At 64.2% G+C, this 15,710-nt stretch overlaps 3 protein-coding genes across 3 annotated transcripts; all 3 read left to right on the forward strand.

Moving 5' to 3' along the window:
- The first annotated feature begins 255 nt into the window (after positions 1-255).
- On the forward strand, positions 256-6,193 carry SPATA24 (spermatogenesis associated 24). The gene is made up of 6 exons (XM_064521240.1): positions 256-345; positions 490-762; positions 1,374-1,504; positions 2,384-2,454; positions 3,621-3,723; positions 4,398-6,193. Exons 1-6 carry the CDS (start codon positions 256-258, stop codon positions 4,486-4,488), a joined length of 759 nt encoding a protein of 252 aa, XP_064377310.1. The 3' UTR covers positions 4,489-6,193.
- Positions 6,194-7,227: 1,034 nt separating this feature from the next.
- Positions 7,228-11,971, forward strand: PROB1 (proline rich basic protein 1). Its single transcript, XM_064521242.1, has 3 exons — positions 7,228-7,498; positions 7,577-8,079; positions 8,146-11,971. The coding sequence occupies exons 1-3, from the start codon at positions 7,228-7,230 to the stop codon at positions 11,737-11,739; spliced, it is 4,368 nt and encodes a 1,455-aa protein (XP_064377312.1). The 3' UTR covers positions 11,740-11,971.
- A 1,984-nt stretch (positions 11,972-13,955) lies between these two features.
- MZB1 (marginal zone B and B1 cell specific protein) lies at positions 13,956-15,657 on the forward strand. The gene is made up of 4 exons (XM_026097739.2): positions 13,956-14,245; positions 14,876-14,997; positions 15,090-15,194; positions 15,294-15,657. Exons 1-4 carry the CDS (start codon positions 14,048-14,050, stop codon positions 15,478-15,480), a joined length of 612 nt encoding a protein of 203 aa, XP_025953524.1. The 5' UTR covers positions 13,956-14,047; the 3' UTR covers positions 15,481-15,657.
- Positions 15,658-15,710: the final 53 nt, after the last annotated feature.

Consider the following 15,710-nt stretch of genomic DNA (forward strand, 5'->3'; position numbering starts at 1 on the left):
CAGCTTCCGCGGAGATTTGTAATGAAGAATTAATTACGGCCGCAGCGGCGGCGGGGAAGCGAAGGAAGCGGCCTGCGGGTCTCCTGGGGCCGCCGCCGCCTGAGGCCTGGCCATGGCCACGCGGCGCCGCCAACCCTCCGGCAGGGGCCGAGCCGGTGGGCGGCCCCTTTAAGGAGCGGGGGGGGGAGGGGGGCTCCCGTTGCTAGGAGACGGGCCCGGGCCCAGCGGCGGCCATTTCCCGCGGGGCTGCGGGAGATGGCGGCGGAGGCGGCGGGCGCTGAAGCGCTGCTGCCTGGGCAGCTGCGGCGCCTCGCCGAGGCGCAGGCGGCCCTCACTGAGCGGCGGGTGCGGCGGCCTGGGGAGCCGCGGGGGGGGGGGGGGGGGGGGGGGGCTGAAACCGAGAGTGATCCTCCCGGGGGGAGGGGCCTGAGGGGGCCGCGCCCCTCCTGGGGGCACGGGGCTGGTAGGCCACGCCCCTTCTGACAGTAGGGGCGGGGTGGGTGGGGCCTGCCCGGGGTGCCTCCGGGGGCCTCCCCATGGCAGTGGCCCCTGGGGTTCCCCACGCAGCAGGGGAGGCCGCAGCGCGGGGCCCTGGGGCGACCGGGCGGCACTTGGGTAGCCTGGGCCGGGTGGGGGCGGTCTCCCAGACTGGGGTCCCCAAGGCCGCCCGGCCGTGCTGGCCCTGACGCCCTGCCGCGGCTTGCCTTCCAGGAGAGCTTCGTTAGCCGGGCGGATTACGACGCCGTGGTGAGGAGGCTGCAGGTATAAGGTCTCCTCGGAGCCGCGGCCTTTCCCTGCAGGCCGCACAGCGTGGTGGCTGGGCAGAGCCCCGGCCTCCCCAGCAGCCTGGCTCTGGCTTGAGGGGGTGGTTTTCCTTTGGGAATGAGCACCAAGCAGCCCGTCCGCCTCGTGAGATAGCCCAGAGCTGCAGCAGTGCTATGCAATTAGTTTCACTTCTACGTAGCAACTTTGGAAGAGCGTTTGGGGCTTTTGGGGGACATCCAAGCAAAAGTCTCTGGAAAGATGCTGCTGCATTGGGCCAAGCAAGCCACAGGATGCCTGGGCTGGTTAACTCTTTGGGCAGCAGCTTCAGGAAGGTTGTTCCTCTTCGCAGTTTGCCCTCCTGCTGTCTGCTATGCGGGGTAGGTGTCACAGGTGGGGGGGTCTCCAAGAACCGTGGGTCAGACCCCTGAGCAGAGCCAGCTGCCTGCAGAGTGGAGGGCGCAGGGCACTCCTGCCCGCATTAGCTGGGGGCAAGGTGCCTCCGGGCCCCTCCAGCGAAACAGAGATGCTGAAACCTTAGCATGTGTGTGCCCAGAGCAAGGAAGCACGTAAAGCTGGCCTGGTGCGCGAGGCTGGGATGTGTGTTGCAGGAAGAGGAGAGCGCGCACGCGAGGACCAAAGACCTGCTCACCAAGGAATCGGAGAAGCTGGACTTTGCGCTGGGCGAAGTGGAGGTTTTGTCCCGGCAGCTCAAGAGAGAAAAACAGATCTTTGAGAAAACGTGAGCTCGGGGGCTGAGGTGGCCTAGGGTTGTCCCTGGTTGGGAATGGAGACAGCGAGTGCTGCCTCGCCTGCCGCTGGGCTGGGGGAGGTGGCACCCAACATGACTAGCGACAGGGCAAACCACCTTAACCTGAACTTAGCAGAGACCAGAGGAGGTTTCAGAGTGGGCTCAGCTGTATGGGGTTTTGACTCGGGTTCAGAAAACAGCTTGCGGGTAGAGCCTGTGTTTCACTCTGTCTCTCTACCAGCCCCTGCACGAGGAGATCTTAAAGTACGACTAGACCCCCTGTGCCTTACGGCAGGGAAAAAAGCACGTTCATCCTCAACAGGCTGGATGCTGCTGCTGGCAGGACTCCTCCTGCTCCAGGGTGTACTGAACATGGGCCCATGCTCTGAGCGCTGGAGGTTGAAGTTGAAGTCTCAGAAGATCAGACCTTTCAGGTTTCCCCTGAAGCACATCCCCTTGAGTCTGCACGTGGCTTGGGCGTCTTTCCAGTGCTGCTGCCTTGTAACGTGATCAGTGTGGTGGACAGGAAGGTGTCACTGTGAAGTCCTTGAGTGCTTGCATGGACTTAAAGGCCTGCCCAAGCAGATCACTTTGCAGGGTCAGCCTGGCCCAACCAAGCTATCTCCATCTGCCCTAGGAGTACACATCAAATACTTGGGTATCAAAGTGCTTGAGATTTTTTTCAAAGCTGCTGGCATGTTTCGGATGTCCAGTGAACCTCAGAGGCAGCTTTGAAAGCCTCTGCCAACTTGGGCCTGAATTTCCTACTCTTCTGGAGTTGCAAAGTGTAGCTACGTCTTGGGAGAGGCACATTCTGCCTTCAGCAGCCACTGAGAGCCTTCATCTTCCTCTTTGTTGTCTCTGTTTCAGGCTTGACAGCGTTAAGAGTAAAGCACTTGCAGAACTGACACAAAAAGACAAGTTAATAAACAAATGCAATGGTAGGTCTACCAGGCACTATCATGCTGACTTAAGCGTAAATGTAAATCAGGATTTAAATCAGGATTAGCAAGTCTGACTCTTTTGGTTTAACTGCATGCTGCCAAAAGAGGGGCACATGCAGGCATTTTCCTTAGCAGGCCTTCAGCAGCTGGTGCAGACAGGGCGGGTTGCATATGAGCATGCTTGTCTGCCTGAGGCCACCACATCTCAGATCACCACCTCTTTCCCAGTGAAAGTGCAAGGAGGAGATGCGGTCTGGGTTCCCAGGCCAACCAGTACGCAGGCCAGCAGGTAGGAGAAGGCTGGTTGCTCTTCTCTGGCTGGGAAGAGAGCTTCACGGAGGTTGAGCCAGCCATGCTGTTGCAGCTGGTGAGAGCTGGCCTTGCGAGGCAGCAGGTGATGCGTAGTGTCCCTGACGCCGGTGAAGGCGCTGTGAGATGTAAAGGCTCTTGGTCAGGCACACTGAGCAGCATGCTTTGTCCCAGGCAGAGCTGTGCTCTGCTCTCCAGGGGAGTTGTCTGTACACCCAGCAAAGGGGAGCTGGATGTGAGGACCCAGGCCCTGCTACCAGGAATCCCCCCTTCAGCTCTGCCCGCTATGTGCAGTCCCAGGGCTGATCGAGAGAAGGAAAGGGCCTGCTTGGGAGCTGCTCAGAGGTGATCTGAAACAGGGAGGTTTCAGCAATGGCCTAGCTCTTCTTCACCATCTGTGTCAGCCTGCCTGCCCCGGCTGCAGAGCACACAGCCCTGCCTTTTGTGGGGGGAGCCATGAAACCAGCTCCCTCCGGGACGAGGCTGGTGATGGGAGAGCTCAGCCTTGAGCTGTCTGTTGTTCTACTGTGTGCTTAACAGGCTGCTCCCCTCTGCACCCCAGTATGGGCTTCAGGTGGGGCCCGCAAACAGCTGTGCTAGAAGAAAGTAACGCAAAGTAATACAGGTGAACATGCGAACTGCAGGACTAGAGCAGACATCATGTGCTGTGCCATCTGCGGGGTTAATCTCTGCTGAAAGCCAAGGCAGATGCATGCCCTCCCCCAGCCGTTCTGCTGCAGTTTTACAGGCTATTACCCTAAGATCTTTATATCTTAGTGGTTTGTAGGAGGATGAGCTAAGCTGGTGAGACCCCAAGGATCTCAGCCTTGGCTTTCCCTCTCTTTTCTCTGTAGAAATAAAAAGCCACATCGTGAAGCAGGAGGATGTGCTGAAGGACAAGGAGAAGGAGATCCAGGCGCTGCAGCGCTGCATCACCCAGCAGAAGCGGATGCTCAAGTGCGTATCTTGCCAGTGGGTTGTTGGCAGCCTCACACTGCAGCTAGCAGGTGTTTGTCCCAGGTGCCAGGGCAGTCACACAAGACTGTACAGCCTGTTTGGTCCATGTTTTAACAGCGTACCCAGAAAGGTGGGTTGTGGCTGCCTGTGGGTTGTTTTAAGAAACCAGCTAACCCAGCAATCCTCACTGCAACAGCTTCTCTGGACAGAGGCATGTCAGCCTCATGGGAGGTTTTTTTTCTCCCCAGCTGCGCAAGAGGCCACCTCAGATCAGCAGAACACTGGAGAGGGAGTGGGTTTGGGCGCTGAGCCCCCTTTGATGCCCACCCACATGCTGAATGCTTACAAGTCAGAAGGGCTGGCAACTCTCATCCCAGGCCTGGTCTGAAAGGCAACATTTCTGTAGCTAATGGCCCCTCAGGAAAATTTCCTTGCCATCCTGGTAGGAAAACCAAGTTTTTCCTTAGAGCGGGCCTGTGGAGCAAAGCCTGAGCCCTGGGGTGTCCTAGGCTAGGCGCTCTGTTTCCTGTCTCCCTCCGTGCTGAGAGTGGGTGCCTGGGAAGGAGATAAAAGCCTGAGCATGCAGCGGTACTTTCCAGCCACCCTAGCAGCCTCCAGTATTTTCTTGCCACTTGTTGCAGCTGTTTAAACCATGACTGTTTCATTTTTGGCAGGACCCAAGTGTCCGAGTTAAAGATACAGAAGCAGCAAGAATTGTACATAGCTCAAGTGCTAGAAAAGAAGCAGAGGAAAGGTTTCAAGTGATTACACAAGAAGCTCCCCTAAATCTACACAGCTTGAGATACACGTGCCTGCTGTTAGGACACCGGGACCTGTAGCTAACAACGCAAGGACCTTTCCCTTCGCCCAGCAGCGCTGACTGTGTTGGAACAGCCACGTGCTCCAACACGCTGTGCAGACCAGCCAGCTACATACGCATCCTGGAGGCACCTGTCCCCAGAGGTCTTCCCTCCAGCTGCATCGCATCCAGTGAGACCTGATCTTCAGTCCCAGTGCAGTCATTCCCCTTGCGGCTGTGAGTCCCCTGCGAGGCACTGAAAGCAGAGGTTATTTCACCTCTGGCACTGTCCTGGACAGAGCCTGACTGGCTGCGGGGCTGAGCGTGCACCAGCGGGTCTGAGCTAGTGGTGCCTGAGTCACTCTCACAGTAAGAACGGGTTTGCCGTAAGCAACAGGGCTGTTTCTGCATCGAGGTTCACAGCTGGGAGGGGAAAAGCCCTTCGATCTCACAGCAGGGCTGCTTGTGCCCTGCTTTCCCTCACCACAGCATCAAAACCAGTCTGCTGGGTGGCAAAGCCTTGCCAAAGCTGTGCCCCGTCTGCGGGGAGTGCAGGCTGCGTAGACCAACGGAGCCACTGCGAATGAATGGTTTTACCTTATCCAGTGCAGCTTCTCCTTCACCAGCCCCCACAGCCTGTTTCCCTTGTACCTTCCCTGCAGTTTGCTCCCTTCCTCCACTCCCTTGCCCTCAGCGGTGGTACCGCAGATGTGGCATCAATGACTCCAGCACCCCAAATGCAGCAGGAAAGCAAACCTGGCAGTGGGTCTGCCCTCCTCATCCCGGCTATGCCAGAGACAGCAGAGCAGACCCCACTGCCGTGACCCCCCCAAGAGGGGGTCCCTCAGCTCCAAGCGGTGCTCGGCGCCCCAGACACCATTTGTCCTGCCAGGAAGTGTCTGGGCTGGCTTGGCACGCGTGGCTGCCCGAGCGTTATAAGAAAGCACGGTCTGGTCTGTGCACCAAACCCTGCCTGAGCTGGGTCAGCTGGGCCGGCTGGCAGCGAGGGGCTGGGGCAGCGAGCTGGGGGCTCGCACTGGGCTCTGCTCACCGCCAACTGCCAGGCTCTCCACTCCCGCTGCAGCCCACGTTTTTGCCTTGCTGCAGAACAGCTCAGCGGGGACAGCAGCAGGGCCTGCGCCCCCTCTCCCCCGAGCACAAATCCCGCTGCAGGACAAGGCCATGGCAGCGCAGGCAGCTCGGCCCGCTGCCCCGCCGAGCGCTGGCTGCACGCGTCCCGCCTGGCACCACGTCAAGGCCGGGGCGAGCGGTGACTCAGCAGGCGCCTGCTGGTGCCACGGGCCCACGATGAGCCGGCCCCACGGGGCTGGGCCACGCCGGCGAGCCGCAGGCTGAGAGCTGGTGCACTCCGGGCTGGCAGCCCCCGTGGCAGTCCCTGCACATGGGGGTCACTGGTAAAGCCCTTTGGCACCAGGTGATGGCTCTGCAAGAGCCATCGCTGATTGCTGGGGCTGCAGAAAGCCACCGCGCCGGCGAGCGCTGGTCACCGCACCAGCAAGTGCTGCATTGCTGCAGCAGCTCTCCTCCGCTCCCCACCGCAGCAGGAGGCCACAGATGCTATGGGGCAGGCACAGCGCCGAAGGGACTCGCGTTCAGCAGCAAAGGGTTAAACAGCAGGGCAGTTATTGAGTAAAGTTTGTCATGCCTTTCTTTTCCTTGCCAAGGTTTAAATTTAGTCTCTGTATGAACCCAAACGACTTGGGCATCAAGTTGCTGTGGGGCTGGCAGCGCTGTGGAGCACCTGCTGCTGATACTTCACTGCCTCCTGCTTAAAAAAAAATCCCTCCGAAGGCAGACGGTGAGCTGCACCAGCAGCCATCGGGGCTGGCAGGCTGCTGGCTGCAACGCGCAGAGACCCTCGCACAGTGCTCAGCATCCTGCTCACTTGCTTTGGGTCCCCCGAAAAAGGCATATCATAAGCGCCCTTCACTCAGCATCCGCGAGACCTGGAGGTGTTCGATGGATGCCCGGTTTGATTTCGAGCCTTACATCCGCTCCTGGCAGCTTGCTGTTAGTTTTGGGGAGGCCTTGGGCAGCTGCCGCTCGGGGCCGGGCTCGGGGCGGCCCAAGGATGGAGAGCCCCGGTCCTTGCGGCGAGGCGGGCGGAGGGAGCCACGTGGGGATGGGGCGGGAGCGTGGCACCCCCAACCTGCCTCCGTGACGGGGAATCGCCTGGGGGGAGTGCTGGGTGTCTGCGGGAGGCCCCGCGCCTGCTGCCTCGGGGGCTGCGGGGACGCCCGGGCACCTCTCGCCAGCGGGTTTGGGGACCAGCCCTGCCAGCCCAGCACCCGCCAGCGGGCACAGCAACATGTTTTTGCAGCACCTGAGCCTCACGTTGCTCCTCCGGCCAGGGAGCGTGCCCGGCTGCGCACCGAGCCTGCCTCCGCCCCCACATTTCATGTTTCCTCCTTTAATCCAAGTTGCCCGGGTGGGAGCGAGGGGCTCGTGGGCAGGCAGGGGGGGCACGCAGCGTTGCCAGCGGGGCGCCGGGCGCTTGGCATCCCTCCGCTCTTGGGCTGGCGCTCGCCACAGCACATGTGATTGAGGGGCTGAGTGCATTAAGCCGCGGTGACAGAAAGTAAACCAGAAGGTCAAGCCGCCCAGCGCGGGGGAAGCAGCGCCGCAGAGCAGAGGAGGATCCCGCCGCACGCCCAGCTCCACGTGGCGCCCGTGGAGCCGCCGACATGATCTCCTGCGGGAAGAGCAAGCCGGGGCCGCTCTGCTGCACGGGCCAGGCTGCCGAGCCCCCCAGCTGCGACAGCAAGGGGCTCTGCGGCACCTGTGAGCGCCCCTGCTCCGTCACCGAGGAGGACAGCCAGCTCCTCGGGCTCTCCAGGGACGACCTCCCCAAGAGCATGTCCGACTCCTCCGTCTCCTCCTACCACTCTGCCCTGTGCTCCGAGGGGACGGAGACCTTCCGCGACTGCCTGGAGTTTCTGGAAGAGGAGAGAGAGGGCCCGCTGGCCCGGCCGCCCCGCCTGGACGTGGGCTACCCCGCTCCTGCCGAGGGGCCACCAGGCCACCCCGGCCCAGACCGCTGGGCTCCGGGCGATCCTGCCGCCAGCCCGGCTGGCACTCCCGGTAGTGGGGACGGCAGCCGCCCGCGGGAGGAGAAGACCCAACAGGTTCAGCTGTCAGTCACGGCTAAGAATAGCACGGCTGCCGGGCACGGGGGCAGGATGGGTCCCGGCCGAGGGGAACGGCAGCCCGCCGCCTCGGAGTACTCGGATCAGCCGTCACCATTCAGCGCGGAGGCACCCGGGGTGATGTTCTGCAACGCGCACAAAGCAAGAAAGAGTGGCCGGGCCCCTGGGGCCGGCAAGGTGGCATGCGCCCAGCGCGGCACCCTCAGCGACTCGGACGAGGCTGACAACGAGGTGCAGAAGCTCACAGCACGGTCCTTCCGGAGCCTCTCGGGCCCCCACGGCAGCTACCTTGACATGTTCAGCTCGCACACCTCCTCCAGCCTCTCCAACTCCCTGTCGGAGGACAGCGGCGCCATGAAGCGGTGGCCGACGTGCGGCGAGCCGCAGGGAGCCCCGCTGGCCCTCCACGCCAGGGCCGCCCGGCCCTTCCCCGCCACCGGCCTGGCCCTGGACAAGGAGCTCCTCAGCAGCTTGCCGGGCAAGGAGCAGTTCGAGTGCGTCGACGTGGAGTTGGAGAGCAGTGACGCTAAGAAGGGCCACTGCAAAAAAAGGACTGTCCCCAAGCGCCAGATCCAGCTCAAGAGGAAAGAGAGGAAGGAGGCGGGTTTCTTCCCCTGGGGCGACTGCTCGGCTCACCAGCCCCTGCCGCCACCCCGAAAGGAGCCCCTGGTGAAGGGCAGGGCCATCAGCGACGAGTTCAGGATAAACTACAAGCAGTTCATGAAGACGGCCTCACTGGACGACGCCTACAGCAAAACCAGGATGGCCTCTTGCCTGGTCAAAAACGTGCTGGCCAAAAAAATGCAGTACGAGCAGAGGATTAAGATGGAGCAGAGCGCGCTGCGGGGCAGCTCAACTTCGTCGGGACCCTCGTCCGTGGGCACTGACCTGGCAGGCGATGGCCTGGAGGGCAAGTCGAGCTCGCTCTCCAAGTCAGACTGCAGCTACTCGGCCGAGGACGTGCTGGGCCACCCGGGCGGCGAGCGGCCGGCGACTACCCGGCCCGCCAAGGGGGTGGTGCTCGACGAGCAGACCAGGGAAAGCGTCTGCAAGCTGAAGACCACTTTCAACGAGCTCAACGAGCGAATGAGGTACCAGGAGGTGATGCAGTGCCAGTGGCTCCCCGCCGTGGTGGCCGGCCCCACCGAGGAGTTGCCTGGCGGTGGCAGGGAGCCCACGGCGGAGAGGCAGGACTACAGGCGAGCACGCGCCCTGTTCGAAGCACAGCAGGGCACCAGGAAGGCACTGGATGCTGCCCCAAAATTTCAGAAACCGCAAAAGCCGTGGCCCAGCTTGAAGCAGCGAGCCATCCGGCTGAGCAAGCCCAAAATGATCCCCTTCGAGCCGAAGGGCCTGGGGATCCCTGAGGCGGCACCCCGGAGCGTCTTCACCACCAGGACGCAGGAGGTGAAGCTGGTCCCGCAGAGCTGGCGGGAGGAGAAGCTGCCAGCGGGTGGCTCTGAGGGGTGCCCCACAGTGGACGGGGCGCCCCAGGGGGCCCTGCCGGTCCCCCACCGGCCCCCCCCCACCTGCTCCCCAGAGGGGTCCCCCCAGCCTGGAAATAAAGGGAAGGGGCAAATCCCTCAGCCCCGGGATGTCCGCAAGCTGGTGAAGAACACCTACAGCCTCTGCTTCAAGCCGGCAGGTACCCCGGCGCCCACCCCCCAAGGCAGGAGTGCCAGCGGCCCGAGTCCCTCAGCGGCGGAGCCCACCTCAGCCTCCCCCCTCTTCATACACTGCACTTCGGTCTGCCGCAGAGAGCCTGTGCCAGCGATGAGCCGCGCTCGTAAAAAAAGCCCACAACAGCCGGAGGACGGGGACGTGTTGACAGTTCCCGGCCGGGAGCCAGCCGAGGCACGTGCCGACGGCCCCGCAAAGCCTCCCGAAAGCCAGCGCTCGGTGGCGAGGGACTCCCCGATGCACATCACAAAAATCCAGTCCACACGGAGGATCGCCGGTGGGCAGGAGGGGTTGCCGGGCCGTGGCGGAGCCCCGCCGGCGCGCCGCGAGCGGAGCGAGCTGACCCTGCCGCCGGTGGCCAGGGCAGCCCCGCACCTGGAGTCTCACCTCCACGTCCAGGTGAGCCCGCCATCGGAACGGGCGCTCGGCCCCCCAGCAGGTGCCAGCCCGGCCCCGTGGGGTGCTGCGCCACGCCAGGATGATGCCTCAGCTCAGGCTGCTCCCAGCTCCATAGCGAGCAGCACGGTTCTGCTGACGGAGAAGACCATCCTCTTCCCACCGCCAGCAAGTGCCACAGAGGAAGCCGAGGGACACCACGATGGCGCAACCTCAGCCAAAGGGCCCAACCCACTGCTGCAGCAGCTCCTCAGCAGCGAGGGCGGTTTTGGGCCACCTGGAGCCAGCCCGGGGGCCAGCGGGGTCTCCGAACTGGGACCACCCCCCGGAGGCAGCACACACCTGCAACCCATGAAACCAGCAGCAATAAGCGCCCCGAAGCCATTCACAAAGGAGCATCTCGTGAGCAGCATGGGTCCCCGGGAGGCCGAGCGGGAAAAGCCTGACGTGGTGAAGCAGCTGGGCAGCTGGGTGGTTTCAGCAGGGACCAGCGTGTCTCCGGACAGTGTCAGCCCCACCGCCACGTTTCGAGCGAGGGAAGTCAGTGAAGAGGCCGGGGTGCCCAAAGGTCCTTCTGTCACCCCAGCACCACTCGTTGGCAGGCTGCCGGAGCGGAGGGAGAACTGGGAGCATTTAACAAAGCAGCCGGGAGCCAATGAACAGTATTTTACAGCTACCCCAGTGGAGAATACAAACTACTTAACAATTCCTGTGAAAGCCCCCAAATCCACCCCAGCACCCAAGCTGCCTTCAGTCCCCAACCTGGCCAGTGCGTCCTTTGGGACCCCCTTGGTCCCCAGCCGAGCTGGCACATCCTTCGGGCACCCATCAGCCTCCAACCTGGCCAGCACTTCCTTTGGGAACCCCTTGGTCGCCAGCCCAGCCAGCACATCCTTCGGGACCCCCCTGGGCTCCCACCCAGCCGGCACATCCTTTGGGCACCCATCAGCCTCCAAACTGGCCAGCGCTTCCTTCGGATCTCCCTTGGTCCCCAACCCACCCAGCACATCCCTTGGGTCTCTCTTGGTGCCCAAACCATCCAGCATGTCCTTTGGGACCCCCTTGGTGCCCAATCCATCCAGTACATCCTTTGGGAGCCCCTTGGTCACAAACCCAGTCCCCACTTCCCTTGGGCACCCATCAGTCTCCAACCCAGTCAGCTCTTCATTCAGGTCCCCTTTGGTCCCCAACCCAGCCACTGCTTCCTTTGGGTCCCCCTTGGTCTCCAGCCCAGCCAGCCCTCCATCGGTGGGTGGTGCGTCCCTCCCACCTGGTGGGGAAGCCCCAGGGAGCAAACCCAGCCCTGAGCCGCAGGCCCCCGAAGGCCAGGCCACTGCAGAGCAACCGGGGGCCCAGCCCCAGCCTCGCCTCGACGACGCTCCCCATTTCCCAAGGAGGACCGATGGTGCGTCGACGAGCAGTAAGAGCACACCAAGCCCTACCAGGGCCTTTGCTCCCCATCTATCCACACATCGAAAAATGCTTGTCGATCCTGACAGCGGGAAATGCTATTACATGGAGCCACCGAGGCAGCCCCAGCTGAAAACGCTCTACGACCCTGAGACAGGGCAGTACCTCGAGGTACTGATCCCACCAGTGCCCTTGGCAGCCCACGCTGGGCTCTACCAGGCTTCTTTCAACCCACTGCTCATGACACCGGGGGTCTACGGGCCACCCTATGTGCCCTACGCTGGCTTCCCGGGGCTCCCAGCACCCCTGTCGCCCGCCGCCACCTCCCCGGCACACCCCGACCTGCAGAGCCAGCCGTTGTTGGCCGAAAACACTGCCTTCCCCGCAGCCTTCAGCCCGGCTCCCAAGGGTGAGGGGCCCCCAGCTGCAGCGGGCCCCGACTGCGGCTACCTGGACAGCCTATATTACATCCCCACGGGGATGCGGGCCAGCCCCGGCCCCGGCCAGCCCTCCGCCAGTGGCAGCCCGGCCGGGCCCGAGAAGGGACCGCTGCTCCGGATGTGACGGCCAGCGCCTCTGGGATGGACGAGGCACGCTCGCTCCCAAGCGCCTGTGCTTTAAAACCTGACCCTGATGCAAGGCAGCATCTGTCCCCGAGCCATGGCTGGAAACACCCCGGAGGGAGCAACTCCGTGCCCACGCCTGAGCTCTCAGCGCACCCATGGGGGCACAGGCCACCGGCTGGACCTGACCGATTTCTAATAAGAACAGGGGAAAAAAAGGTATTTTTCCAATCTATGGCAGCATGAGCACCTGGCAGCCCTGGGGGTCCTGAAGTCGCGGGAGCTCAGCTACTGCTGGCAAAGGGACCAGGATGCATGGCACCCGCTTTCCTCCGTACAGCCATCCTGTCCCAAGGGCACCCCAGGCTGTGACCCCCCCCCCCCCCCCGAGGACGCCCCTGGCTGTGGCCTTCTCCCAAGGGGCACCCCAGACTGTGACCTCCTTCCCAGGGGTGTCCCAGGCTGTGATCTCCTCCCAAGGGTGCCCCGGGCTGTGATCCTCTCCCAAAGGCACCCCAGGTTGTGATCCCCTCCCAAGAGTGTCCCAGGCTGTGACCTCCTTCCCAGGGGTGTCCCAGGCTGTGATCCCCTCCCAAGGATGCCCCAGGTTGTCATCCCCTCCCAAGGGCACCCCGGGCTGTGATCCCCTCCCAAGGGCACCCCGGGCTGTGATCCCCTCCCAAGGGCACCCCACGCCGGGCAGGTCTGGCCCAGGAGGTGCTGATGGCCATGGGCTGAGTGCTGCACGCTCAGCACCCATGGGTGGGGGCTGGGGCCAGGGCCAGGCAGGGTAAGGGGGTGGCTGGGTGCTGCATGATTGCTCCCTGCTAAAAGATGCTCTGCGAGGAAGCCTGATGGCTCACGGTGAAACCATGCATGAGCATCTGGAAATGCATCACAGAGCTTGGCGAGGGGGCGCATGGCAGAGGGGACGGTAAAAAGCCCGTCCTGGGAGACGCAGCCTTGCAGCCTCCCTTCACCAGGTCGTTGTATTAGGCAAGGAAAAGCCTGCGCCCAGGGAGATCAGCAGAGCTTCACCTATAACGCAGCTCAGTCCCAGACTCCCTTGCGGGGAGCCCGTTTGCAAAATTGTTACAAATCTGCAGGGGAAAGCTCGGCTTGGCTCGCCAGCCCCCGGCCGGGGCAGCTGGGCACCTCCCGGGGCTGTCTTTTGGAGGGCAGAGGGACGGGGCAAGCCAGGGGCCCACGGGTCTCCCACGTGTGCCGAGGAAATGCCTTGTACCACCGGGAAGGTGACCACATGCTAAAAAAAAAAAAAAAAAAAAATCAGGCAGGCAGCAATGCTGCAGCGCCGGTGTTTGCTTTGTAACGCCAAGGTTATACGGGGAAGGCGATGGCACGGCTGCAGCGATGCCTCGGCCGCTGCCACCTTCTTTGAACAAAGGAACCTTTCTCTACCACAGATAAAACTCGGACTTTTTTAAAAAAAGCAATAAAGGTGATGAGATAACTCTGAAAGATGTCCTTCAGCATGTGTCTGTGCTGTCTGTGAAGGAGGGAGCCTGGGGTCACCTCGTCCCTTCAGGGGGGGTCCCCGGGGCAGATGCTGTCTGCTTTCAGTATCTTGAGCCCCGCAGCACGAGCGCAGGGCCTGATCCAGCCATCCGCAGACGCACCTCGGCATGAGGGACTGGATGGTGGCCGGGAGCGTTCACTGGAGACCGCAGGAGCAGACCCAAAGTGCAGCTGGCTCCGAGGGTGCATGTCCCCTGGATGCGGCAGGCTCTCACCCCACCATGGTGCCACCCGTGGGCCCCGTCGGGCCGGATCCAGCAATGTCCACCCCGCCGCCGACACAGAGGCACCGGTCAGCGGAGGCGGTGTTGGAGGGGGGCTGCAAACGCACCCACCTGGGCCACGGGGCGAAGGGCCCCGAGCCCTGCAGGTTGTAAGCGCTCCCGGGGCAGGATCCAGCCAGCCACAAGGACGCGAGTAGGCGTTGCAGGATCGAATTAAACCGAAAACCTTCTGGAGAGGGAGGGCAGCTGGCAGGGGGACAAGGTGCCCGAATGCAGAGCTGCAGCCCCCACCTTGGGGGGCCCGTGGCACCGGAGCGGGGCGCTGCCGCCTGCCCTCGCCCCCGCGCCTGGCGCCCGGGGACGCTCACCCCTGGGACAGCGCCCAGGGAGCCGTCGGGGCCCGCGGGGAGGAGCGCGGGGCCAGGCAGCCGGATGCAGGTGCCGTGGCCGCGCATCGGCGCCTGCTCGCCGGCCCCGCGGGGCTTTATAGCCGCGGCGCACCTGCCCCCGGCGCTTCCGCAGCCACTCGCGGGCTCCTTGGCAGGCACCATGCGGCCGCTGCTGGCAGCCTGCGTGGCCCTGAGCTTCGTCGCAGGGAGGAAGGCCGAGGACATGTGCGGCGGCCCCCCAGCGCCCGCGCAGCCGAGCCACTCGATGTCCTCGCCGCGGCTCAGCGCCGAGGAGACCCACTCGGCCCACATGCCTGAGCACCTCCGCTGCGACGCCTGCCGCGCCATCGCCTTCCAGGTGGGCTCCGGGCCGCGGGGGCCGCCGGGGGGACGCCCGCTGCTGCATCCAGCCCCGCTTGGGGCCGCGGCGCGGGCGGATGGGGCACCGCGGGGAGGCACCGCCGGAGGCACCCGGCTGCATCGCGCTCAAGGGTAAAAATGGACCATGCAAAGCAGCAGGGCCAGGGCCTGCAGGTGCACAGCTGCCCCGAAAAGCCCTGGCCGACGGTGGCCTCGCTGGCCTCCCTGCTGGTCCCATGGCCTCCTCCAGTTCCTCCTGCCGGCGTCTCAGCGGGCCGCGGGCCGCCCTTGGCGCATGCCGGCGGGACCAGGAGGGCGCCAGCGTGGCGCGGTGATGGTTGGAGTGGGGCCAGCCAGGCAGAGGTCGGCACGGGGGCAAATTGGGGGGGTAATCCGGGTCGGCAGCGCCACCCGGCACCCAGTGCTGGGAGAGCACGGGACACGGGCACCCCTTCAGCTCCCGGCACGCTCCCCAGCGCCGCGCAACCCCCCGTGCCCGCCGGTGGGGAGCCCTGAGGGGCACGGCCGGCTGATCGAGGCCGGATGCACCCCCGGGAGTGGGGCCAGCGCCTGGCAGGGGCCCTCGCAGCCTCCATCGACCGCTTTCTCTCTCCCATTGGTGCCCAAGATCCGGGAGCACCTGGGCAAGGCCGAGTCCAAGCGGTCGCCCAGCAGGAAGGCGGGTGCTGAGCTGCGTGAGTCCGAGTACATGGAGGCGCTGGAGAAGAGCTGCTCGCAGAGCTGGGACAGGTGAGTGGGCGAGGGCAGTTGCTGCTGCCGTGCCCCGTGCTCAGCGCTCAGCACCGTGGGCTGCTGGACGCCAACACCGCCTCTCTCCGCAGCTACGGCGTGCTGGAGGTGAACGGGGAGAAGCGCCTGGCGGGGCCGGGGCTGCTGAGCCAGGAGCCCATGAGCGTGATGATAATGGGGGGACCATGGCCGGGCAGGTAAGAGGGGGCGCAGGCGGCCACGCGCGCGGCACCGCTCCGCACGGGGCTGGCCGGACGCCCGCGGCTGCACCCGCGCTCACCCCCCCTTCCCTGCAGGTTGCACAAGATGTGCCACAGCTACGTGGGCGAGCTGGGCGAGGAGCAGCTCTACCAGGCGCACCGCAGCGGGCCCGCCGCGCTGGAGGAGCTGCTGTGCCACGGCGCCAAGGGCGCCTGCGCCGGGCTGCGCAGCGCCAAGGGCCGGGCGCCCGCCCCCGCCAAGGCGCTGCAGAATGAGCTGTAGCCGCGCGGCCCCGGCGCGGGGGCTCCCGGCATGCCAGAGCGGGGGGGCACATCCTGGAAAACAAAAGTTTCCCTGTTCCCTCCGTCAACGTGTGGCTCTTTCGGAAGCGGCAGGGCTCAGCGTCACTCCGGGGAAGTCGCAGGGCCCCGCTCCGTGTGGCGGTGCCGGCACCACCGCCGCCCCGCCGGGGACGGGGCGAGCGTGCCGCCGCGGCTGCCAGCACGGTTAAT

The sequence above is a fragment of the Dromaius novaehollandiae genome, chromosome 15, assembly GCF_036370855.1.
Source record: "Dromaius novaehollandiae isolate bDroNov1 chromosome 15, bDroNov1.hap1, whole genome shotgun sequence".
Classification (NCBI taxonomy): Eukaryota; Metazoa; Chordata; class Aves; order Casuariiformes; family Dromaiidae; genus Dromaius; species Dromaius novaehollandiae.